A 27255-nucleotide genomic window follows, 5' to 3' on the forward strand; every position below is an offset into this window, starting at 1 on the left:
GAGTCAGGGACCGTGTCATTGCTTTAAATAATCAACAAAAAAGTCGTCTTTCGCGAGAACAATACTACAAGGATTGTAAGCTAAACAAGTTACTCTCTTTGGACGTTGGCAAAATGAATGAACGACAATATGCTGCATGGACTAAGCAAATGGATGCGGCCGAACAACAAGTCCAGGCCTACCAAGTCCCTCTTAACAAACTGGACAATATGTGAATTTGGAAGAAGATGAAGATGATTCCTCAGAAGAAAACGAAAATGAATACAGTCTTGCTAACATTTAATTCAGTTTAGTTTAGTTTAATTTAATTGTACTCGTATATTTAAAGTTTATATAAAATTACTTTTAATATAATTGCCTCAATTTTAACAAACAACTTTAAATTTAAAAACATATTAATTAAAATAAACAACAACACTAGATTGAAAATAACATCTATCTCCCTCTCTCTCTGCCTCGCCCCCGCGCATTGTTTGTTGCTCCTTTCAAACCCAAAGGTGCTTGGTTAAATCTTGTCTTAATCGTCCATAGATTCCCCGATTTTGGAGTCTGTCAGTGGCAAGTCTATATTCTCTTGCCGGACGCCCATGCTCTACCACAAGATTCTTCCTCAAATCTTCATCTGGAAAACTAGTCCAGGTTGGGTCACGCCTTGTTTCTTCAATGACCATGTTATGCAAAATGATACAAGTCAGCATAATTTTGTTCATTTATTGAATATCAAAAAAGCGTGTCGGCCCAGCTATGATGGAAAACTTCCTTTTCAGAATGCCAAAAGCGCGTTCAACATCCTTTATGCATTTCATTTGTTGAGTGTTAGAGTACTTCGTATCCTTCGAAGACGTTGGTCCGAAACCTACCTGTTTATAAGCTTGAACCATAGTTGACCATTATGGATAGATTCCGTATGCTAGATAATAACCCTGAGTGTAGTGATGATCGTTGATGGTAAAATTACACTGCGACGCGACCCCATTCTTAAGATCTTCAAACAATGGTGACTTATACAAAACATTGAGATCGTTATTTGAACCCGGGAGAACAAAAAAGGCATGCCAAAACCAACAATCATAGCTGGCCGAAGCTTCTAAAATTACAGTTGGTTTTGGATAATGACCTTTATTTTGGCCTACCCATTCAACCGGACACGCATGCCACGTCCAGTGCATGCAGTCTAGACTACCTAGCATTCCTAGAAAACCCCTCGCGGTGTTTTCTGCAGTTATTCTTTGAACATCTTCCTGAGTAGGCTTTCTTAAAAAGGTTGGACCAAAATGCTCGACTATTGTTTCGCAAAACAATTTGAGATACCTAAAGGCAGTTGTTTTCCCAATACGGATGTAATCATCCGTGGAATCCGCTGGTACCCCGCAATATAGTATACGAGGGCAAGCAGTGACCTTTTTATCGGGACTAAAGCCTCGTACATGTCGTGCATCATACTGATAATTAAATAAAGGTTGTACATGACAAAGCTCGGCAATAATCCTTTGCGTCAAATTGCGGCCCATGCGGAATCGTCGCTGAAAATCCTCATCGGAATAGACACAATCATGATTAAAATAATCATGCATCATCTTTTCGTGGTGAAAATGTCGATCTCTCCACGTACATCTTCTAGTCGCAATTTCATATGGCTCTAGATTGGTATAATCCCGGATTGTAATTGCAACATAAAATTTCGCCTTCTTCTATCTTGATCTGCATCTTCATCCATTTGACGCAAAAACTCCATATACATTTCTTCATTTTCTTCATACAACATTTCATCCATCTCCATATGTTCCTCAAAAGAATCAAAATCAGAATTCATGGTTGAAAATTGAAAGCAATTGAAAGAAAAGATTAATCGGATGAAATATTGTTGTAAATTTGTAAGATCAAACTCGAGCCGTATTTATGGAGGAAAAAACTAGGCGTTCCGGTGACCGTTGAAAAGTAGTCGTTGGCGACCTTGGTTAAAGCGTCAGCGTTTCTTTTACAAACGCCAGCGAATGTTCAATGAGCGCCATCGATTTACCTATGATCGCTTGAGTTTCTATCACGGTCGCGCGGTTAGTTATCTAACGCACAGTCCTTTACCATAGTGGAAAACACAGTTTGTTCATCCACATGGCTCAACAAAAAAATGGATTTGTTGATTGCCATAGGAATTTCCATGACTAATAGTAGCAGGAAATACCAATTGGTCATACAAATAATATATTAGAGAGAGTCTATTCCAATTGACCTAGTCAATTGTCTATTTGGTCCTATTTGGTAATATAAATTATAGTTTGGTCCTAAAAATTATAGTTTGGTCTTAGGGTGATGTCATGGATGATGTAAATGTCATCTTGTAGTGGCAAAAATACCCTTTTGGATAATGACCATATATATAGTCAAAAAGTAAGAGAGAATAAATCATTTTCAGATTTACTTTCTCTCTCCTATATTTTCAGATCTAGAATTTCTCTTTCTTTTTCTTGTTTTTTTCTTCCTGCTAGAAGCTAACAACGGCGTCTCCACTTTCTTTTCTTTCCTTTTCTTTCTGCAGCTGTAACAATGGTGATTCGAAGGTGAAAGTCATGTTTATTTGTTGCTGCTGCGGTTGTATATGATGAAAACGATTTATATAAACGAACTCATCTGCTGTTGTTGTTGAAGAAGATGAGTTTTAGGATTTTTTTTCTTCTCTACTGATGATGTAAACGATGAAGATGAGTGTTGTTGATGATGAAGAAAATGAAGATGACTGATATATATGTTTTTCCGTCTGTTTTATTAGTGCCGATTTTTGATTTTTTGATATTTTCCTGCTGGTGTTGAAGAATGATGAAGACGAAGATGAAGTTAGGTTTTTATATGGAGTTCATTTCTGGAATGAACTCTGTTTTTTAAGGTTTTTATATGGAGTTCATTTCTGGAATGAACTCTGGTTCTTGTAGGTTTTTATATGGAGTTCATTTCTGGAATGAACTCTGGTTTTTTTAGGTTTTTATATGGAGTTCATTTCTGGAATGAACTATGTATTTTTAGGTTTTTATATGGAGTTCATTTCTGGAATGAACTCCGTTCTTTTAGGTTTTTATATGGAGTTTTCTTTAGGTTTTTATATGAAGTTCATTTCTGGAATGAACTATGTATTTTTTAGGTTTTTATATGGAGTTCATTTCTGGAATGAACTCCGGTTTATATAGGTTCTGAAAAAATAAGTAGAAATTAACAGGAGTTCATTTTGACGAATGAACTGCTACAAAAAAAATAAGTAGAAATTAACACAGAAGGGTACTTTTGTTCATTTGATATTTTTAGATAATTATGGACCAAACAGTAAAACCGTTTGACCAAAAGACTAAACTTACATGGGCCACCTAAAAAGTACCGACGGATATTTTTCCCCTAATAGTATTGCACATCACTCACTAGGCAGGTTATACTTGTCCACAAGAGCCATCCCTGAACGAAAACGTAAAACAAAGAGGTTCTAGCAGTGACGCGTGTTAGTGGTTTAGTGGTCAAATTTAAAGATCACGATTATTTTCGTAAAACCGGATAAGCCCATAAATCGTTTGAGATTGTGTGCTCCATTCTGTTCCAGCGGTCATTTTTCTTTTCTTTTTTTTCCTCTCTTCCTCCAATGAAAATGCAATCCTTAGATTTCTGAAAAAACCCTAAACGCATCTCTTTTCGACTTCTGCCCTTTCAAGAACTTCGTGTAATATCTTCAATGGCGTCGATTTCTTCCTTATCTTTCACTTCATTAGTACAAGCTTCCAAGAAGAGAAATTCATTTTCATTTAATCAAGCTTTTAATTCCAATTCCGATGGATTTCGATTTCAACCCAGCTCAATCCATATCAGAACCACAAATTCTTCAAGCTCCCGGATGGGTATTCAGTGTATGACTTCCGGAACAGGTAAATTTACTACGTTACTTCAATTCAAGTTCAGTAGTGTATCTGATTACTTGGTAAAACTTGTACAGGGAACTCAATAGAATCAGATTATAGTACTATGTACGATCTTGCCATTGATTCTGAACTTAAACTGTATTTACATAGTCTACAATTATACGAAGTATATTTATCTGAATGAAATTAAGACATAATTGTAAACTGTTAGCCAATTTGTACTAATTGAATTTGAATTTGTTGATTAAGACATTCCGCCGACTGTAGCTGAAACAAAATTGAATTTCCTTAAGGCGTACAAGCGACCAATTCCTAGTATATACAGCACTGTGTTGCAGGAACTGATTGTTCAACAGCATCTGACAAGATATAAGAAGTCATATCGATATGATCCTGTATTTGCTCTTGGATTTGTCACTGTGTACGATAGACTCATGGACGGTTATCAAAGTGATGAGGAGCGAGAAACAATTTTCAAAGCTTACATTGAAGCTCTAAAGGAAGATCCTGAAGTATACAGGTCTGGCTAGTAATACTTTTTTTTTTTCTTGGTTTAATTTTGACCCCGAGTTGCACTGAGTACCAAGTTACAGTACAATATTTTTCATAAGAACTTAGATTGCATTTCCTATATGAGCATGATCTCAAACTTAAAGAATGTCATGTGACTTCTGTCACAAGTATCCTATGGTTCAGAGAAACCTCTAGAAAAAATTCTTCAGGTGAAAATTTGTAAATTCTTTTGATTATACGTGTTCTAGAAGATAATGTACCTTGAGCTTGCTTGTTGCATTCTCCACAGAAAGGATGCACAAAAGTTGGAAGAATGGGCCCGTACTCAGAATGCAAGTTCTTTGACTGAGTTTTCGTCTAAAGAGGGGGAAGTTGAGGGACTCTTGAAAGACATTTCAGAACGGGCTGCGAGTAAAGGAAATTTTAGCTATAGCCGTTTCTTTGCGGTTGGGTTATTTCGTATTCTTGAGTTATCAAATGCAACAGAGCCTGCTGTCTTAGAAAAGGTTCGTGCTCTTGCCTTATACTCTCTTCTTCTTTACTCCCCGTTATTTGTACTTTGAAATTATTTCTGGTTCCTGCAAGCTTTATGCGTATTTTTTTCTTTGAGAAGAAGCTTGCACTGCCTTGATACTATTTCTTTCCCGCTGAGGGAAATCAGTTCCTTTTCAGCTAAGTATAACTATCTGTACTGGATTGGTGATAAATTTATACTCGCCCAAACGAAATGCATCATACTGGTCTCATGTCCCATAAATATATTTTTAATTGTTGGAAGTTCTCAAATTTGGGATTCATGGTTTGGAATTTGCTAATACTGATTTTACATCCTTTTGTTGTTTGTTATCCATAGCTTTGTGCTGCCTTGAACATAGACAAGAGAAGTGTGGATAGAGACCTTGATGTATACCGTAACCTGCTTTCCAAGTTGGTTCAATCGAAGGAACTGTTGAAGGAGTTTGTCGCAAGGTACACGATCATTTCCGCTCGAACTTAATCTCTTCATTTTTATTTTCTAAGATATTTTAGTGTTTTTGACTGATAGTTATAGTCCTACTGTCATTCATCTTTTATGAAGACCACAGGCCAGTTTTTACATGTAGCAAATATCAAATTGATTTTACCCTAGTCTGAAATGGATCGGTAAAATCACCCATTATTAACAGAATATTAGGCTCTTACATGTTTTGTTTATGGTGTTCAGAGAAAAGAAGAAAAGAGAAGAAAGGTCAGAACCTCAGAAAGCTAGTGAGGCTATTTCCAAATGCTTAGGAGATTTTCATCTGTAGGCCTGTAAAGTTAGCAACCTCTCGTGCATGACTGTCCAAGAACGTTCAACATTGACTCACATTTTTTCTTGCAATCGGACCCAACAACTTCGGATACATTTTCTCACGCAAAGTGGACCGAACAAGGTCCCGGGTTATTTTTCAGTCAACTAATGCTTATTTGCTTCAAATGTATCTAGGGATGTTTGTATATGGAAGATGCATATATGTATACAAAAACAATCCATAATGAGCCAAATTTCAGTACTGAGTTTTACATATTGTTGCACCTGAAATTCAATAATGCATATTTCCTCCTGCACAAGAGTCTTGAGTTAGCAAACAAGTCGAATCTTGAAAGGAAGAAAGAAGGGGTTTTCCACCCATATCTCTATAGCTGTGCAATTGAATATGTAGTTCTGATAATTGGAATTGAAATTATAGATTTCCAAAATAATCCATATCCCAAAAGAACTACAATGTGTTGCCCTGGACAATCACCACCATATTTACATCCTAACAGGTACCGGTAAGAATGAGAACCACAACAAAATATGAAGGATGAACAAGCAACAAAGCTGTTAGAAAGGGCATTCAACCACAACAAAATATGAAGGATGAACAAGCAATAAAGCTGTTAGAAAAGGCATTCAGTGCACCAGATTAACTCAGCTGACTAATGTCAACGTCTGCAGGGAGTTTAAATGTATCTGCTGCCCCAAACTTCCTCCTTTCTTCTGATTCTTCCTCGTCTAGTTCACCAGAGCTATCATCATCTTGTTGACGATGACTAGGAGAAGATGGATCATAGACACTTTTAGATATGCAACCTGGGGCTGCAAGCATGTTTACTTGACCTAGGTGAGAGATTTCAACCACGACAGTGTCATCATCGACCGGGAGGGGCTGTTTCCATGGTTCCCCATCAATTCTCATGTAAGTGCTGTCAGCTGCACCTTTGTGAAACTCGAATCGGATTCGGTGTGCCTACATCAAGAAAATTCTTAGCAGGTTCTCTATGATAATTTGTTCCCATCAACTCCATTGATAGGAAAGCCAGTAATGAGAATACAAAATATTTAAGAAGTTTTTTCAACCTGAGCGAGACGAGTCCCATGTCCTTTTGGAGCCAGCAATACAAGCCCATGCCAAGCATCTCTGAAACCCACAACCTCAATAAGACCATCATCCACATAGGGTGCAGTCAAATCTCTCTGCAGATCAAGCAAATGAAAAGAAGTTTGTCAGGCATTTCTTTAGCAAAAAGAAGTTGAAACCATACATCAATAATTCAGATGACATCAATTCTCTTCCTCGAAAACATGTGGAAGATTAATGCGTCAGATAAAACTCACATCTCGTGATTTCTTCTGATTTGGTGTACCCCAAGGATTTAGACCACCAGAAAAGCTAGGCAAGTTGAGACAGATTATTGACCTGATACTGCATTTATGATGAGGACAGAAAAAGTCGGTAAGAATGAAAAAGCAGCAACAACGATCAAAGGAGATAATATGCAAACAAGCTCCACAGAGTAAACAAAACTGATGCAGTGACTTTACCTGCTAGGTACTTCGAGATCTTCCCAATGACCTGGCCTTTTCATGACCTTAACCTTTGCGAGCTGCGCGATGTTCCTGAATAAAAACTAAACCACTTAAGTGAAAAGTAACACAAATGTAGGTTATGTTCTTGATATATATAAGGAATCCCAATACGAAAATCATTAGTTTCAATAAGTATATGAATCGAAAATACAGTTTACATGAGCTTCTGCCCTAGATCTCATTAGTCAAGCTAAGGTCTTGCTGAACTCTACCATACTTCCCCCATGATGGCAGCAGCAAATGGATAAATGCAACAATGCAACAACACCATCTAAGTTTGGTAAGGAAAGGAGATTTATCTCTCAATAAGTTAATGGACAAGCATAGGAAATGAAACAAAATTCGCTGATTCACGAATTTGGTAGCTGGAATATATTGTTTTTTTATACGCGGGAAAGTCGTACCAATATGAAAGTATTTAAGATTTCAAATATAATCATAATAACAATCATAATAACATTTGTTTTTCAACTCCTTTAAAGCCTCCTAGAGTCCTTTCTTGAACTGGAAACCTTTTTTTCTCTGTGTGACTGTGTAATGTTTACTACAGCATTAAGAATGCAACTACTCAAATTTGCTTGCAGATATCAGATGCGTTGTGAGCAATCAATTCTATAATTACACAATATATGTAGCTTAAAATAAGCTGTTATTTTCTGAATATCTACAATAGAAATGACAACATAATATGGAGCTCACGAAAACAGTTAGTGGTAAGGATAAAGACTTACCGGGAAGAAGGATGCATAAGAGAAGCCAGAAACCAACCTTGCGTACTAACAAGCTTTGCGTAAGTACCCTGAAGACAAAATTTAAGAGTGTAACTTTTCCTATACACTGATACATGACCCAGTGTTTCCAACACGATCACATGGTGTGCTGAACATGAATTTAAGAGTGTAACTTTTCCTGTACACTGATAGATGACCCAGTATTTCCAACAAGATCACATGGTGTGCTGAACATGTTTACGAAAAGGTTGGGCAAGATAGAGGAAACTATATTTAAACCGCTGATATTACACTAAAAGGAAAGGAGTACGTACCCTACAGCATAGGGTATTAAAATGATTATACGCAGCACGCAGGTCAAACAGTAATCTAGTCAACTTTATATGGGATGGAAGGGATAATTGGTAGAGTATTTAGACTTAATATGTACTACAAATCATTCAAATCCTAATCCAGACATGACCAACTCGAGGCACTCGATATTTAGGTCAGCGGGGCATTAGAATGTTAATTACTAAAGTTGACTTTTCCAAAGTTGGGCAGTTCTATTTTCTGCGCGTTGGTTGAACTTTGTCTGTTGTCAATTGAAATTTTTAAATTTGGGGTGAGACCCCCTTTTTTTCTTTTTATTTTCCTATAAAGCACGCTCCAAATATATGCATGCTTGGCTTGGGCATATGACATCAACAGTGCAAACTATCAAGCTTCGAAAAAAGTGTTCGTAGAGAGACTCCATGCATCCATTTAAAGGTTTTCTACATTTTACAGCATAAAAACAGCAATGATAGAGATTAACCTGGAAACCATCTAGTTTAAAAAAAAAGAAAACTTGAAAAACGGGACCTAAATAAATAAGTTACCAGTAGCTTAAATAACTAAAAATATCACAATATCCCATTCTAATGAATTATTAAATTAGCATAAAAAGTTGAGACCATTAAAAAGAACTTATGATCTGACAGGAAGGGAAACAGTTGTACCTGGTTCACTAACTGGTTCTTGAATTTTTCTGGATGCAATTTCCGCTCTGTATGAAATGCATATGATACTTGAGCATCCATCCCTGCGTATAAACAAAATCCATACACGTGATTTTAACTGATTTGATGTCTTATAGGAGAAAACTAATGAGGCAAACATATAAGCTAGTCAGGATGTCTTATAGTTAATTTATGGACCCGATATGGTTTTCATTGTAGAACTAGCTAAGGGTTTTTATATTCTAGAAGTCTGAAAATTGGCAGGGACTTCCAGAAAAGATTTTGAATTTGTTTTTCACTTCTTGAGGGCTAGGTTAATATTCCCCTCTGGTCTGCTTTACTATTGGTTGGTTTTCCTTTTTCATTCTTTGATAAATCATGCCAACCATAAAAATTACGCTTCCGTTTATAAAAAAACCTCCCGTTATGGGAAACTCTTCTGTTAACTGCAATGGTTCTCCTATATAGAAAATCACTTTAAGGTAACAAATAACCTCGAAGAAAAGCATATTTAGATATTTGATGGAAGAAATTTCCTACCCATGCTAAAGTAGTTCCAAAATCCCCCACGAAATGTATGACAACCTTCCTGAAAAAAATAAACATAAAATCCAGTGTTAAGTACAATCAAAGTCGATTGATGCAAGACATGCAAATATGGAAATTTAAGTCCAGGATTGAGGAATAGTGATTTGTTATTCCAGTTAGATGGATAACTCTAATTAATCTTTTTTTCTTCCATAGTTCTGGTAACATGTTATGGCTGTGTCTGTGGATTAAGCCTTTCAGAAGTGAAAATAGGCTTTTTCACTCCTGGTTGCTTGTAATTCATTATTTTTGGCTGTCGTGCACCGAACACACCTATTTGCAACAAAATTAGCAGAACCAAACAAAGTAAAATCAGTTTAGGGATTCCAAATAATAAAAGAAATCAAATGCATTCCAAATTATAAAAGAAATCATGAGAAAATTTGATGACTTGGTGTTCACAGCAAAAAATGTTCAGAATAGAGGCAGATCATAAGATTCAAGATATCGAAGATAGATATCAGGAATTCCAAAAAAGGTTATTGCATAACTAATGAATCACCTTGTTTAGAGAGTCTGTTCGGGAGACACGGTGAAATGCGTGCATAGAATGAGGTAAATCCAACTCCGGAACTGGTGCAATTGGATCACAGGCTCCTTCTTCGGGGACTCTCATCCTCATGATAATATGCCAACTGGAAATAAAAGAAATAAATCAGTATTAAAGAGGAAACCTCTATCTAAAAAAGGTAAATGATTATAAGCTGAAGCTTTCCATTTCAATTACAACTAAGAAAACCTTGCCAAACTTAAGTGTAGCTGTGCACGTAAATGAATATAGTGTGAAACAATGATAACAAAAATGTAAACTATATAAATGAAATAAAAATAAATAGAGTACCTGTCTATTTTCATCTCTTTTGCTTTTTTGACTTTATTCATGAACAACCTCACAGATTGGGGGTCTGTACCTGGATTCTTCTTCCCCTGAAAAATAGCCCAAAAGAAACGAAGATTGAGTACGTTAAGTTTTTCTGGACTTCAATCAACTTCAGTATCTAGTTACAACTTCTATTTGTTGATTTTGTGCGTTTACAATTCGGAACTTTCACTCTTCGTACCAAAAACCTCATAATACATATAAAGATCACTTAACAAACAAAGGTTGTTTCTTACCCAGCCGAATGAAAATGGGAGATTGTTTCCTGTTCCTAAGGGTACAGTAGCAACTGGAGGTGGATGAGATAATTTGAGATCAGAAATTACTCCAAGAAGCCAACTCGCTGTGCCATCCCCACCTGCAACCTAATCAGTAACAAATATTACCAAATACAGTTACAGATCAGTTGTTTGCAAGAATAACCATCATCCAGATGTAACAGTTTCAAACAAGACTCACTATTATCCGCAATCTCTTCTGAATTTCAGTAGCAAATTCGTCTCCACTGAGCTTAAGCCTCTCTAGATTGATGTAAATCCTGCTTAGCACTTTATCAGGAGCCTCTTTCCCCAAATCAAATACCTGAAAAATAATACAAGTGCGCAATTTATAGTTGGAGCGGCAAACCATCAAGGATTTCTTCAACAAAAATTGCAAAACATACCTGATTTTTATTGAGTAGACCACGATATGTTATCAAAAGATTCCCACCAAGTTGACCACCACTTTTGGAGTTAATGAACACGAGAACAGGGCATTCTGGAACAAAAGAAGTACACTCAACCGCGGCATCCGATAGAAGTATGTAATTAGGGATGAAGAACTCCTTCTCCGAATGATGAGATTCAGACCCAGCGTCATCCATTTGTAATCCCAAACTGCAGATGAATCAAAACACACATTTAACCTTAAAACATGTCACCAAATACTTCTTAATAATTTGATTTGAAAGAAATTGTGCAGTTGACCAAAATTTCACTGTGAACAATCTACAACTAAATTGAGGAACTCTTATCAAACATGTTCAAGTAACAATTATGAAGAATTAATGCTTCAGATATGATTTCAATCATGCAACAAAAGAAACCTAAAATTTCACCGAAATAGTTTAGGTAGTTGGAACAGCATTCTGATCATATTCCTCATTGTAAACACAATCAACAAGAAAATATCAATATTTACCATGTAAAACGCCCTGTCATTATTATATGATGAACAGTATATCTCCGGAAAAACTCGTGATCAAGAAATCAATATATAGAAGTTTAGAATTATTCGAAGATATTTCTAACAAGAAATATATATATACAAGAGCTTGGAATTATTACCGATGTATTCTCACAGAATTCTTGAAGGTTCCTAAATTGAATCGAATTTGGTTGTTTCTTTAAATTGCAGGATTCTGTTTTCCGATCTGGATGTATAAATGGAAATAAACGCGTACTTTGTAACTTTGGATTTCCTTGAGAATTAATTTTTAGAAGGTGGTGGGGAGGAGGGAAAACAGATGGAAATCATAGAAAAAAGGGGAACATTATGCAAAAAGTAACGACACTTTTGGGTACAATATTATATGGAATCTTGTTCAGGCACGTTTTAATATGAAGGGTAAAATAGGAAACGGTGAAAAAAGAAAACATTCTGATTACTTGTGTGCATGTGACAAATATCGACATTCATTCATTATCTCATCTATGAGCCAGCCACCGTATCTCAAATGGTCCAGTAATAGCTATCCATCTAAAGAAAAAGAAACAAACGAACGGATGGAATGGGATTGGAGCAGCCACAGAGGTTCAATCTTGACTAGAATCTCCCTCGTCTGACTTTGGCTGCAGCAATTTTGAAAGGTCCGTTCATCCAAACGTGTGCGAAAGTGAATTATGAAACGCTTGCAGTATGCCTTTGGAGTCCGTGACTGTGTATGGCACTTGTTTTCTTCTTTCTCTCATGGTCATATCATATGGAGTTGTTTTTATATACTTATTGGTTCATTTCTTATCCCCTGATACTTTTACGTATACTCGATGAATATGGAAAATGGTTGGACTTTTGTTTACATTGAGAGATACTTCAAACCATAAAAAAACATCTGAACTTTTGGCGCATCATACCTGCTTGGTTCATTTCTCATCCGATGATAGGAGTCATAGGACCGAGCTTAACGTATACTCATGAATATGGGAACGGTTGGACTTTTGTTTTGTTAAGAATTACTCAGATATTTCGGTTTTCCTTTCTCATTAATAAATTAACTATTTATACAAGACCAATACTTGAGATTCAAGAAAGAATCAATTTCTAAGACTGTCTTGAGATCTACTCTACGGGTCTCAAGAATAGACACTGACCCAATGGGTCTTGTTTATGGAATCTTCCATATCAATCTCAGTTTCTGCACCATTCCATATCGGTCTCAGTTTCTGCACCATTCCATATCGGTCTCAGTTACATGTCTTAATACCCCCCCTCAAGACGGAGCATGCAGGTCACAAATGCCCATCTTGGATAGAAGACCTTGAAACTGAACTTTCCCTAATGATTTTGTGAAAATATCCGCCAATTGTACTGTGGTAGGAGTGTAAGATGGCGATATAATTCTCTGTATTATTGCATCCCTGATCAGATGACAATCTACCTCTATATGCTTGGTACGTTCATGAAAAACTGGATTCTTAGCAATATATAATGCTGATTGGCTATCACAAAGAAGACTCATTCCCTGTGTATGATGAACTCCTAAATCTCGAAGTAATTGTTTTAACCACTTTAACTCACATGTAGTTGCCTCCATTGAACGATATTCTGCTTCAGCTGAGCTACGAGACACAGTATGTTGTTTCTTAGTCTTCCATGACACTGGCGAATCTCCAAGAAGTACAAACCATCCTGTTAGTGAACGCCTCGTTAAAGGAAAACTTGCCCAATCTGAATCACACCAACCTTTCAAGTTAAGATTACTATCAGAGCGCAACAGAATTCCTTGTCCAGGATTCTTCTTCAAATATCTAACCACACGAATTGCTGCTTCCCAATGCTCCAGTCTAGGTTGTTGCATAAACTGGGACAAAGTATGCACTGAGTAAGCAAGATCTGGTCGTGTGACTGACAAATAAATTAGACGTCCAACCAGTCTTCTATATTTCTCCACATCTTTGAGCAAATCACCTTTTGCCAAAGCAAGACGATGATTCGTCTCCATTGGAAATTCTGCAGGTTTTGCACCTAATAAACCTGTTTCCATGATAATATCCAACACATATTTTCTCTGGCATATGTAGAAACCCTTTTTACTACGAGCCACTTCCAATCCTAGGAAGTATTTTAATTTTCCCAAATATTTCATCTTAAAACATTGACCCAAGTATGACTTAAATTTTGTAAGTGCAACTAGATCATTACCTACAATAATCAAATCATCAACATACACCAGCACATTAAGTTGCATCTTTCCCTTGATCATAGTAAAAAGAGAATAGTCTGAGTATGATTGACGAAATCCATAATTCTTCATAGTCGTTGACAACTTTGCAAACCAACACCGTGGAGCTTGTTTTAGTCCATACAATGATTTCTTCATCCTGCATACCATATTAGGACTACCCTTGGAAAATCCTGGCGGTATTTTCATATACACTTCCTCTTCCAGATCTCCATGAAGAAATGCATTATGTATATCCATCTGATGCACTTCCCACTCCTTAGCCGCTGCAACAGCTAAAAACATACGAACAATTGTCATCTTTGCCACTGGTGCAAACGTCTCATTGTAATCTAATCCTTCAACTTGATGATTTCCAAAGATTACTAGTCTCGTTTTAATCGTACCAACTTCCCGTTTTCATCATACTTCTCTGTATATATCCATTTGCTTCCTAGTGCCTTCTTACCGGGTGGTAATTCTGTTAGATCCCACGTTCCTTGTTCTTCCAAGGCTCTTATTTCTTCCGCCATTGCTTTCCTCCATCCTGGATGCTTCATTGCTTCTCTGAAACTTTTAGGCTCAGATTTTGCAGTTAGTGCTGCAAGATACGTTTTATGTACTGCAGAAAACCTATCACAACTAACATAATATGTCAAAGGATAAGGTGTACCTGAGGATGATGATTGTGTGGAATCGAGCTGAGATGAACTATTTTCTCGAATGGTGTGCGTCACAAATCCTTTGAGCCTACTAGAAGGGATCTTCTGACGCTTTCCCTTACCCATCTCTTCTTCAGCAGTGACATTATTGCGAGCACCAACATCCACTTCAACAACAACATGCTCCACTGGTTGTTTATGCGTGTCGTTGTGTACTTCCACAGTCACGCCTTCTTCTGCAACTGTGCTGTCTTCATCATCGTTGTACACTTCCGCTGTAACTTCCGCAGGACTGGATTGATCAGTCTCAGTCAAATCACCAGACGTATCGGTCTCAGTGGAATCTCTAAAAATCGACTGATTCCTACAATTCGAAGCATCCTTATTCAACCCACGTTTCACGTTCGGCTCATATGGAAACTGATTTTCATGAAACTTCACATCTCTCGACACCAGAAATTGTCTTGTGTCTAGATCGTAAACTTGCCACGCCTTCTTACCAAATGGATAGCCAAGAAATACACATCTCCTTCCTCTACTCGCAAATTTATCTCCTTTACTGCTTTGATCATGCACATAGCACAAGCATCCAAACACCTTCAACTGATTATATGGTGGTTGCTTTCCAAACAAAATTTCATAAGGAGTTTTATTGTTTAGAATAGGTGTAGGTGTACGATTAATTAAGTATGCCGCGGTCAGTGCACATTCTCCCCAAAATCGTATTGGTAAACTTGCTTGAAATCTCAAAGCCCTTGCCACATTCATTATATGCTGGTGTTTTCTTTTAACTCTTCCATTATGTTGAGGAGTACCTACACACGAAGTCTCAAAGACTGTCCCATTAGTCTTAAAATAACCACGCAATGCATTAAATTCAGTTCCATTATCACTTCTAACAATTTTGACTTCTTTGTTAAACTCCCGTTTTACTAAAGCAACAAAATCACGAAATATTGATTCAACCTCAGTTTTGTATTGAAGTAAATAAATCCACACACCTCTTGAAAAATCATCTACTATTGTCAGAAAGTATTGAGCTCCACTTGTTGAATGTATCTTATAAGGACCCCATAAATCAATATGAACTAACTCAAAAATACAATTGGATTTACTCAAACTACTAGAAAAACTACTTCTACAATGCTTTGCTCGTGGACAAATATCACAAGCATCATTATTCTTCTTTATTAACCTACTCACTCCTTGTAACTTTTGTAATACTTTATCTGAAGGATGTCCCATACGTCGATGCCACAGCTCATATGTATCTTCACTTACATCCATAACTTCCACTTGAGGCACACCCCAGAAAATATATAGTCCACCTTGTCTCTCAGCCACTCCAATCATCCTCCTCGTCAACCGGTCCTGTATAAGACATAAACTGTTAGTACATTGGATAATACATCTCATCTCATCAATGAGTTGTGTAACTGAAATTAAGTTACAGGTTATCTGAGGTACGTAAAGAACATTATCAAGTCTCATTCCACCAGTAAGAATCACAGATCCTATTTTCTCAGAGTGCGCATATTTTCCATCAGGCAATCCAACTGAACATGCCTTAATATCTCTTACGTTAACCATGTCAAGAAGTTCACACGTGACCTGATTTTGTTGCTCCTGTGTCAACAATCCAGGAAGTTTCTTTCTTTTTACCTTGTAGATGAGAACTGGTATTTCGTGAGTTTAAATACTCCATCACCTGCTGAACCTGTGCAGCCGTAACTCCTACCAATCCTGATCCATCAGATGTTGACGCACCACTTGTTTGATTTGCAGCTGATATATGCAAGTTATGTGCATGAACGGTGTTACCACCTTGTCCTCTGCCACCTCTTCCGTTTGCATTCCCAGCACCAGTACGTCCACGTCCTCTTCCTCCAGTTCTACCTCCTCTTCCATTCTTTGGTATGTCTCCCCACCATTCAGGGTATCCAATTATTTTAAAACATCCATCCTCAGAGTGTCCTTGTCTGCTGCAATGTTTGTAGTATTTGGTTGGATCATAGGTGTTGAGAAGACGTTGATCAACTTGCACCTTGAAAGCCACGACATTCTATTGTACGTCTGAAGTAATACCTCCATATCCGATTCTCAGACGTTCCGAGTTGACAATCGCTTGGTATGCAACATCTATTGATGGCAGTGGATCCCTAGCTAGCAGTTGTTCACGCAAAGAACTGTAGACAGAATCCAGGCCAATAAGAAATTAATGCAAGAAATCTTCTTCCCTTAACACACTTACCTGAGTCGCAATATTACACGTGCACAGTCCACACTTGCACTGAGGTATCTTCATATAAGTCACCATCTCATCCCATATTTTGTTCAATCTTCCATAATATACAACAACTCCCTCCGTTTTTTTTGTTTGCAATCACTCAAGGATGCCTTTAGCTGACATATTCTGGTTCCACTCACAACACAGAATCTTTTCTTCAAGTGTGTCCACAACAGACTTGCATCATCATAGTCTCCAAGAGTTGATCTAACTGAAGCTTCCAACGTATTACTGATCCATGAAACTAACATTGAGTGAACTGCAATCCATTCTTCCAGCTGATCTGGTTCTACAGGTTGTTTGATTGTTCCATCAACAAAACCGAATTTTCTTTTGGCTATCAATGACCTTCTCATGACTCTAGCCCATTCATCATAGTTAGTTCCTTTTAGAACAATCGGTGTGATGATTATTCCCGGTCCATCACTAGATCCCAAATGATATACTGGGTTCTTCTTCTGCGTATCATATTCAATCATCTTTCCTTTTGATGGTTCTACTTCTTCAACCATCTTTAAGGTTTGAACAATTTTTTTTTTGTTAGGGTTTAGGTATCGTAACTGGCTCTTGATGCCATGTTAAGAATTACTCAATATTTCGGTTTCCCTTTCTCATTAATAAATTAACTATTTATACAAGACCAATACTTGAGACTCAAGAAAGAATCAATATCTTTCCTAATACGTTTCTAAGACTGTCTTGAGCCTACTCTACGTGTCTCAAGAATAGACACCGACCCAATGGGTCTTGTTTATGGAATCTTCCATATCAGTCTCAGTTTCTACACCATTCCATATCGGTCTCAGTTTATGCACCATTCCATATCGGTCTCACTTACATGTCTTAATATGTTTACATCGAGAGATACGACAAACCATCTGCACTTTTGTGACAAACATCTGATATTCATTCATCATGATTATACCATCTATGAGCCACTATATCTCAAATGGCCCAGTAACAGTAGTATACGTTCAATCTTGTCTAGAATCTCTCTCGTCTGGCTTTCGCTGCAGCTTCTCGGTCTGGGAATTCGGAAGGTTCATTCACACGCCTTTCGAGTCCGTGAATGGCCCTTCTTTTTCTCATAGTGATAAGTCATAATCAGGTGGAGTTGTTTTGATACATACTTTGCCGTTTTGGTTCATTTCTTATCCTCTGATACTTTTACATGTACTCGGTGAATATGGTAATGGTTGGACCTTTGTTTACATTGAGAGATACGACAAACCATATAAAACGTCTGCCCTTTTGGCACATTATACCTACTCCCACTAAGGTAGGGTCCCGCACCAATATCTCATCTTTGCACATTTTAGCAACTCATTCACGTTTCCTAGGAATCTTCCAATGCACTGGCTGCTGTTATTGGGAAACCCAGACTCTTTCTTCTTCTTCTTTTATCGATTTGCGCAGCCCAGACTATTAGCAAAAAGAAAAAGAAAAAAAAATGCATTTGTGAATTTTATCTCTGTTTCACCGTTATTTTTTGACTAAGGCTGCACAAGATCCGGTCCAAAGTATATGTACCGGTTAGGAACTGAAAAATCCGGACTTATACCGTACCGGACTCGGAGTTGCCGGTACATGTACCGGTTCTGAAAGTAGAGACCCGGAATAGGCCGGTACAGGTACTGGTTCTGGGATGAGTCCCGGCCTGTCCCGACCCATATGTCCCGGTTAATCATAGCCTTAGATTTTTTTAGGAATCTTACATCCTGACCGTCCACTAAGCATATATATTTCCAATTTTATTGACCTACTCACTGTTTCTCTCGATTCTTCTTAAGAAAATCTTCTACTCTTCTTCGTTTTTCCCGACAGAGAGTCACCCCCACTCACCATTATAGCCTCCACCACCAGAATCACCACCACCATATTTTTCTTGTTCTCTTGTTCTTTACACTTGGGTACAACTACTATAGATGTTAATTAATTTAGGGTTCATGTTTAATTGATTTTGGAGAAATTAGGGTTGTGGTTGTTTAGTTGGGGGTTTAATCGATCCATTACAGAGAAGTTTCAGATGACGGAGAAGATAAGGTGGTGTAATTGGCTAGGATGGAATGGTGCTGCTTCACGAATTATTTATAAATCGACTTATCTTCTTAATGTTCTTCAGTTTTGTATTAATTTTTTTGGAATTTCATGAATAATTGAGGGAACAGTTTGGAGGTTTGTTCAAATTTGGTGTTACTTTAAGTTAATTGAGATTGGTTTAAGCATTGGGTGATGCCTGGGTTTTGTATATTCTTAACGAGATTTGCTTGATTCCGAATTTTAGGGCTTGTAGTCTTATAATAGGGTTTCCCAATTCTATTGTTACGTTTACTGTTTAGTGTTTTTGATTCATTCTTTTCCCTGTCCTTGATTCCAAGTTTTGTTATGTCTTTGAGTTGATTAGAATAGTCTCATACGTTTTGTTATCTTTTGATTTTGTTGAATACACATAGAAATGTGGATTTCGCGATTCAATAACTGATCAAACTCATCTCTTGATCAATGATTAATACACTGTCTATAACCGATTTAGAGCCTGGGACATCTTTTGAGTACCAATAGATTTGGATGAAGATGATTACGTAACTACAGCGGGTAAAAACCCGGTACCGGAGTGGAACCGGCCAGTCTCACCGGTACAAGTACAACTCCAGGTACAGGTACCGGTCCTCAAAGTGAGGAACCGATCAACACCAGGTACAGGTACCGGGTTCACAAGAAACCCGGACTGTACCGGCTCACGTGCCGCTCTATTTTTGACGGATTTTTTTCTTTTTCTTTTTTGGCACACCTCATTTTTCTGGGGACCATGATGTGTTTAAGATATATAGCCTATACTTATAAGAGGGGTCTTGAAGTTAAAAAATAACTAATTTATTCTCGATGAAATAGTGTGATAAAAACGTAACAAAAATCACCAAAATATTATCACCAATACTGAAAGTTGTCCAAAATATAAAAAGAAAAGTCTGAATGCCCAAGTTCTAACTCCATCACGAAAATTCATATCATTGACTCATCTCATGAGCTAACCTGTTCAAATTCTGAGGGAAACGAGAGAGTCAATATCTAGTGGTCTATTTTCGTCTGTTGTTGGGTTTTGCTCTGAGTTCCCTGACTCGCACTCCGAGTCCGGTTCCGAGTCACACGAGATGGCGTTTTGTAACTTCGAGCTACTGGTTCACCGGGCATATTTGCTTCTGGTTGCATTGGAACCAACGGGTCGACGAGATCAGCTTGACTAGATGGAGTATTGGTTAGATCGGCAAAGTGACTCACTGGTTCAGTGGCTAGAGGATTTCTACCTGCAGAAATATCTCCGCCAAGCTCGCTTGTTGTTGGACACAAAACATCAATAACGAGAAAATGCATCGGCTCATCATCATGCCAAAGCTGCATTGCCAAAATTCGTATCGTTTGTCTTACCTCAGGTGGCATTGTAATAGACATGAATCCAATTCTGCTAACACTTGTAACCAGATATCGAACAACAACATTTGCTACCGAGTTTGGGATGATATGCATGCAACTTCCAATCATCATCATCATCAGGCCCTTGTCTTCGAGGATTCGTACCCTAAGGAGGGATAACATCTTCATCATCTTTCATGGCGGATTTTCTTTTATCTCTCCTTTTTCCATCGTCATCCATTGGGTCATGTTTCTTTGCATACATCATGAAAATAAGAGGGTACCCAAATATATCTCAATCTAAAACTTTTACACCTATAAGTCCTTTCTCCGAAAGTGATTTTCTATAGACTGAGTCGAGACAATACAACGAATTGGTTCACATTTCGTGTGATCGTCTATGGATACGAGATCGAGACAATACGACAACAAGATAACTTGCGTGATTGACTATGGATACAAGATCGGGACAATACAACAACGAAGTATGATTAGTTTATAATAGGTTCGTACTTAACCAAACACTATAGGATTGCTATCAAGTAATTAGGAATTAACGTTTGTGTATTTTACTTCTAATTAGAATAAATCAATTATAATTGCGGAAATAGAAAAGTAAAAGACACAGCAAGATTTTGTTAATGAGGAAACCGCAAATGCAGAAAAACCCCGGGACCTTGTCCAGAATTGAATACTCTCAGAATTAAGCCGCTATACAAAATATAAACCAATTTCGTATAGTTGATACCAAGCAACTAAACCTATAGTTCACCTAATTCCCTCAGTATCCTTGCGCCTCCAACTTGCAATAAGTCAGGCACTTGAAACAATTCCTTTGGTTCGTATTCCAAACAGTAAAGGAACAACAAATCTGTTCGGTAACAACTCTTTTCAAACAACGTGATATGAGTTTGACAAAAGGCTATTCCGTTTAACCAATAAACTCCTTTGTCGGGTTCTTAGATCAATCTATTTAACAACTACCAAAGTAATTGTTTATACTGTGCGATCAATACTATGAATCACAAAGAATTGTATTGATGTTGATCTACGCAACTAATCAATCCAATCTATCAAAAGATAAACCGATTATAGTTGGATCCCCAGCCGATCAAGTTTTGTGCACACCAAAGATTATGAACTCAAATAAGAGATCTTCTTTGTCTTCAAATCTTCTTAGATCTTCAATAAACACCTGCACATAAACAACCTGAATCTCTTGTGATCAATCACACACAGAACAGAGTCTGTTAACGATGGATTATCACAAGACGTCTTTAGATCTACAAACAATCTAAAGATCCCCGTCGATACTTCGATCTAGTTTGAGTGAATCTTATATCAGAAGAGAAGATTCTCAAGCATAAAAAAACTAGGTGCAATCCAAGTTCAACAACCGTTAGTCAACTAAATCAATCACAAACTAATAATAAATTGTTGTTAGAGCATAGCTCGGTTGAACCCACCAAGCGTTGGTATGTCAAGTTTGGTTGTCATATTTTTGTGAATCAAAACGCATTTTAAGAGTCGCTTGATTATGTACTAGAGTCAACTTCTTATAGGTTAGCTTGAAAGTATTAGGATATGAGACATTACAAGGATTGCGAAGACTTAAAGATGTGAAGAAGCAAGGAGCTACAACGACAACAATCATCCTTCCACTTAAGGTTAGTGATATTTGACTTGAACTGTTTTATTCCCTAACATAACTTTCAAGTCGTGTATATTTAAACCAAAACTGCGAAGCATATTTGAACTCTAGATAGACACAGTATTAAGGAATACAATACTAGGTTTATTGCTTAACCATTAAACTTTGTAGACAAGACATCACCATAATCATTTGAATGCTATTGTGATTATGTATGGGTATGAGGTGAGGATTTCATCCTGTGTCAATTACTTTTATTATAATTAAAGTAAATCACAAGAACGTTAATTCCTATTTACTTGATAAGTGAATTCTATTGTGTTTGGTTAAGTCCGAACCTTTTTATCAAGTAAACAGACTTCGTTATCGTATTGTCTTGATCTCGTATCCATATACGATCACACGAAGTGTGAACCGATTAGTTGCATTGTCTCGACTCATTCCATCGACAATCGCTTTCGGAGAAAGGACTTATAGGTAGGAAAAGTTTTAGCTTGAGGTATATTTGGGTACCCTCTCCTTTTCAATTGGTATCAGAGCAGGCAAACACGAAAAGATCTAACAATCTGTGTTTTATGCTATCCAACCTATAAGATATGAATCAAAGTAGAGTTAAGCGAGAGCGAAAACTAAAGAAAGACTCAGTTAACGCATCGCAAGACGTTGAAAGTTTTGATTTTAAGAAATGCTTAAAAGGAGATTCTTCATCAAGTTCAACTTGCTCTTCTGAGAATAAGTCTGAATATTCCCTGGACGAGACTAAGTTAAGCCCTGTATTCGAAATTAATGATTCAGACTCTGAAAAATGTCTTTTTGATAACGAGAATTTTTTGAGTTCTATGCTTGAGATTTATGATGAAAGATCAAGTGTAAAAACATCTGAACTAAAGGAATTGAACAAATAATTTCTTTTTTGTTCTAATGAACTTCTTTGAGCACTTCAAAGAGAATGATTTAACCTTAAATTTCAAAATATCGATGAAGAGCATCACTTGCTGAAAGAAAAATTCTCACAACAAATACAGAGTCTTGAATACAAAGTATGTACTAGTCTTTCTCGAGTGGAGATTTTAGAGAAAGATCGTGATGCTACTCATGAAAAAGTACATTTCATGGAAGAGAAACTTGCTGATTATGATGCAAGGATTAACTCTTAACAAAAGAGTTTTGAAGAGAAAGAATGTGAATATCTCTCCCAAGAAAAACACCTTGAGGCTCATCTAGCTAATGATCTTGATAAAATCAAGATGTTAGAAGAAGAAAATTTGAATCTGAAAAAGTTCAGTGCTAGCTCAAATAATTTAATCTCAATGTTAGAAGCAGTTACAAATCATCGTGATACACGAGGATTGGGCTATAAGGGAAAAGATGCTTCAAATATTAGCAAAGAGGAAATTTGTTAAAGCTAAAAAATCTTCTAAACCAGAGGCTTCCACTGATGCAAAAAATGCTCGTATTTCTTGTAAAGAAGTAAAACCAGTCAAGCCTAAAACTCATGTTCAAACATTCTCTTCAAGTACGACAATCAAAGAGATCACTTATGCTAATGTCAAGGAAGCAACAAAGTTGAACAAAGAAAATAATAAGAAGATGAGGAACAAAAATCGTCGAGCTCCAATACAAGAGGATCCATAAAAAGGTAACATTAAAACTCACACCTCGCATGTTACTAAACATTGTCGTTATTGTGGTAATAAAGGGCATGTGGAATGGAGTTGCAATATTCGTAAGATAAAAGATACTCTTTCTTTTGTATCAAATGAATTGGCTAAGATTACTCCTCGAAGGAACTCAGATCGGTATTTTCCTAAGTTTAGAAAAAAGAATAATTATAATGATAGTTCGAATTTTGCATATCACTCGACAAGGTCGTTTCATAAAAGACCCAATTATAGAAAGAGAGATGACTTTTTAAATGCAAAAACAAGATCTGATGTTCCAAATTGGAGAAAAGGTGTTTCGCAAAATATTCAAAAGGACAATGATCCTAATGGTATGAAGGAGAAAGCTGCTCCTGTGAAACCCAACTCTAAATGGGTCCCGAAGTCCTCCAAAGCCAAGAAGGGACCAAAAGTTAGTCACAAGAATGACTCTCAGATGTTAATTGTTGGTGACAGTAATTACAAGAGTATTTTTGAAAGACTAAAGAAAGACATCATGTCTGAAATCTCCTGTACTAGTAAACGTTGTGATAATGACACTCTTCATCACAAGTCAAAGAATAAAACCAAGAGATGGAACAAGAGAAAACAAACCAAGCAAGAGGTCAAGAATGATGATTCTGTCTTAGTCTCTAGTGACAAAGAAGACAAGTCTCAAATAAACACAACCTAGTTGTGTTAGAATGTGCATACTCAACTTGGTGCTCAATTTTTTGAAAAGTGAGGAAGCACATGAAAAACTGAGCACATGATCTCTCGGTTATTATATGACTAATTAACATCTTTAGGGAGATTGCTTTTCTTCTAGACTCATAACTTATATGTCTATATTTGCTTTATATAGAAACGGTAATTTTGAGTTTATGATGTTTGTATCTACTGATCATATATGTATAGCTCTTATTTTTAAGGTTAAAACGAGCCAAAAATCACTAAATTCGGACATTGTATGCAAAAGTTATGTCAAAAACAGTTTAGTATTGTGATCCTTCACTAGCAACACATGGGTACAGATCCTAGTGAGAGGTGAAACACAAGGGTACCGATCCTAGTGAGAGGTGCAACACATGGGTACCGATCCTAGTGAGAGGTGCAATACGAAGGAGTGTAAAACTGTTTTTCCTATAGCTTCTTCGTCCGAACTCGGAATGACCTCATTCTTTTTGCGCTGGGTTCATAATTCAATTTCCTACAAGATTGAGGTAATTGCAATACTTGATTTCATATTTAGTATTTATGGTGTATTGCAAATTGATTTATGAGATGTATGTTTTCGGTTTTCATAACCTTTATATTCGATCTCATATGTGTGAACCTTTGTGGTTTGGGTGACTTTTTGATTTAGAAGGATTAAGTTATAGCCCATGTTGGTAGGATTTATCAAAGAATCATGAGGGGTTCTCATAGAAACAATATATGAAAAAGTCACAATATGTTGAATCAGTTTTGGTTTAGCATAAAAGCATATGTGTTTCGACGGTTTTCAACTTTTGCTTGCAATTGTTAAAACCGATTTTCAACCTCTCTCTGGTAAAGGTTGGGTGTTGTTATTCTTTTGTTTTTGCATAAGGATGAAAACATAATTATATTTCGATATCAATTCTACCTAGACGAAGACACAAACTTATTGGAGAGGTGGATGCGAAATTTGAGGTAACAATATTGTTAGTTAATTGTTTTCCTGTTTAAGAAAAGCTTGAATTTATTTCATATATATTTATTGCTTTTGCTTAACAAAATTTTGGTACAATTGATGTTTATTACATTATGTGTGTATGGATGTTTGTGTGATTCAATTGGTTTCGGTTAAGAAAAACTATTGCTATCTTGCTTTATTGTGTGGTATCAATTGTTTAGGCTTACAAAATTTCGGTGCAATTGCGGTGCTTTAATGTCTATGTTGTTTCAATTGCTTCCGGTTGAGGTAAATAATCATGCAAGTTTATTTAGTTGGTTTGTATGAATTATTTATGGCTTAACGAAATAAAAGGTTTACGGGATGAGTTGTTTAGTCTAATTCGATTCCGGATAAGAGAAACTAAGTTAATTCTGATCTTAGTTAGACTTATCGAAGTAAGGTTTCGGTTATTCAAGTCTAATCGAATGCCTTAACAAGAAATGCTAGTTAACTAACCTAGTACTTGTCTTGTTTAAAATTGAAAGGTCTAAGTTTATGGATAATTAGAGCCTGATGAGAAAAATAGAGTTATCTTTATTTTGGTCTTATCGAATAAGCGATTTTTTTGTACAATCGGTTTAGCAAAGGAACTAAGGTGCTTTTTTTGGTTTGCTAAACTAAAGTGAAAAAATTGTTTCGGAAAATTGTTTCCTTGATAACATATCAAAATAAACTACTTGTAGTTTCGGTTTTGATATTGGTTACCAGAACATGGTGTGTGAAACCCGCATGCCTAATTCTACATGTTGCAAGTCTATTTTGAGATTTGTAAGATTCTTTTCGTGTTGTCCTTTATTTTTTCGTTTCTTTGTCATTTTGTGACAAAAGGGGGAGAAATATATGGAGTAAACAAGTGATATTGACATTGATTTTATATTGATTGGTATCGCTAAGGAAAAGAACATTGGTGCTTAAACGTTTATCTAAACGAAAGAGTGAAAGCATAGACTAAGGGGGAGTAACATATCATATTAAGTGGTATAACAAAGACGTGCAGATTGAATATCTACCTATCTTCCTTAGGGGGAGTAGTAGCTTTGTTATTATAATGTCAACAACGACATTTTTGAGGATTGAATGTATGCAGTTTACTGTGCTGTTGAATTCGGGAATCAAGCGTATGTGTAATGAATTCTTGTAATTTGTTTATCCATATGATGTAAGAGTTTTGTCACTAAAATTGACAAAGGGGGAGATTGTTAGAGCATAGCTCGGTTGAACCCACCAAGCGTTGGTATGTCAAGTTTGGTTGTCATATTTTAGTGAATCAAAACTCATGTTAAGAGTCGCTTGATTATGTACTAGAGTCAACTTCGTATAGGTTGGCTTGAAAGTATTAGTATATGAGACATTACAAGTATTGTGAAGACTTAAAGATGTGAAGAAGCAAGTATCTACAACAAAAACAATCATCCTTCCACTTGAGGTTAGTGATATTTGACTTGAACTGTTTCATTCCCTAACATATCTTTCAAGTCGTGCATATTGAAACCAAACTGCGAAGCATATTTGAACTCTAGATAGACATAGTATTAAGGAATACAATACGAGGTTTATTGCTTAACCATTAAACTTTGTAGATAAGACATCACCATAATCATTTGAATGCTATTGTGATTATGTATGGGTATGAGGTGAGGATTTCATCCTAGGGAACAATGTTTACATGTGTTCTAAGGAAGTAAGTTCATAAACTTGTTTGTGAATCAAAAAGGAAATCGCCAGGCATTATTGGGATTATTATTCATTGCATATCTTGTGAACATCCAATATGTGTGATTTAGTAGAACCGTGTATGACTTGTTTGTGTTCTTGGTAAAACCATTCACAAAGGCCTGACTTATGTATTGGTATGACTTTTATTAGTGAAACCGATCTTAATTAATCACCTGAGATGGTATGATCGGGTTTGTGATTTTATGTCTGACCAAAACTGGGAAAAGGGGAAACGATCCTAGTAAGAGGTGCAGTACATCACAAAGGGGAACCGATCCTTGTATGAGGTGGAGCAGTTTTATAGCAGA

The 27255-nt window shown here is 36.7% G+C and overlaps 2 protein-coding genes across 4 annotated transcripts; one reads left to right on the forward strand and one right to left on the reverse strand.

Annotated features, from left to right (window-relative positions):
- Window positions 1–3538: 3538 nt before the first annotated feature.
- On the forward strand, window positions 3539–5992 carry LOC113287764 (protein THYLAKOID FORMATION1, chloroplastic-like). Of its 2 annotated transcripts, XR_003330291.1 has the most exons (6): window positions 3539–3899; window positions 4143–4413; window positions 4696–4912; window positions 5260–5375; window positions 5611–5760; window positions 5813–5963. XR_003330291.1 is itself a non-coding variant. In XM_026536600.1 (5 exons), exons 1-5 carry the CDS (start codon window positions 3710–3712, stop codon window positions 5693–5695), a joined length of 879 nt encoding a protein of 292 aa, XP_026392385.1. In that variant the 5' UTR covers window positions 3539–3709; the 3' UTR covers window positions 5696–5992. The 2 variants fall into 2 exon arrangements, 1 of the variants encoding a protein (XP_026392385.1); XM_026536600.1 differs by having other exon boundaries at window positions 5611–5992.
- An 80-nt stretch (window positions 5993–6072) lies between these two features.
- Window positions 6073–12001, reverse strand: LOC113287763 (diacylglycerol kinase 5-like). Of its 2 annotated transcripts, none has more exons than XM_026536599.1 (13): window positions 11789–12001; window positions 11125–11338; window positions 10920–11042; window positions 10697–10825; window positions 10422–10507; window positions 10083–10215; window positions 9533–9581; window positions 8993–9075; window positions 8013–8080; window positions 7237–7311; window positions 7030–7117; window positions 6772–6888; window positions 6073–6661 (listed from the first exon to the last, which is right to left on the reverse strand). In XM_026536599.1, exons 2-13 carry the CDS (start codon window positions 11323–11325, stop codon window positions 6338–6340), a joined length of 1476 nt encoding a protein of 491 aa, XP_026392384.1. In that variant the 5' UTR covers window positions 11326–11338; window positions 11789–12001; the 3' UTR covers window positions 6073–6337. The 2 variants fall into 2 exon arrangements, with proteins under 2 accessions (XP_026392384.1, XP_026392383.1); XM_026536598.1 differs by lacking the exon at window positions 11789–12001 and adding an exon at window positions 11643–11784.
- Window positions 12002–27255: the final 15254 nt, after the last annotated feature.

This window comes from Papaver somniferum, chromosome 6, assembly GCF_003573695.1.
Source record: "Papaver somniferum cultivar HN1 chromosome 6, ASM357369v1, whole genome shotgun sequence".
In the NCBI taxonomy this organism is placed as follows: domain Eukaryota; kingdom Viridiplantae; phylum Streptophyta; class Magnoliopsida; order Ranunculales; family Papaveraceae; genus Papaver; species Papaver somniferum.

Coding starts and splice junctions, on each gene's coding strand:
- LOC113287764 (XM_026536600.1), top strand. CDS start 3,710: ATGGCGTCGATTTCTTCCTTATCTTTCACTTCATTAGTACAAGCTTCC. Junction 4,414..4,695: donor GAAGATCCTGAAGTATACAG/GTCTGGCTAGTA, acceptor CATTCTCCACAG/AAAGGATGCACAAAAGTTGG. Junction 4,913..5,259: donor AGCCTGCTGTCTTAGAAAAG/GTTCGTGCTCTT, acceptor TGTTATCCATAG/CTTTGTGCTGCCTTGAACAT.
- LOC113287763 (XM_026536598.1), bottom strand. CDS start 11,662: ATGACAGGGCGTTTTACATG. Junction 10,508..10,696: donor TCCCATTTTCATTCGGCTGG/GTAAGAAACAAC, acceptor GCTATTTTTCAG/GGGAAGAAGAATCCAGGTAC. Junction 6,889..7,029: donor ATCAGAAGAAATCACGAGAT/GTGAGTTTTATC, acceptor CTTGATCTGCAG/AGAGATTTGACTGCACCCTA.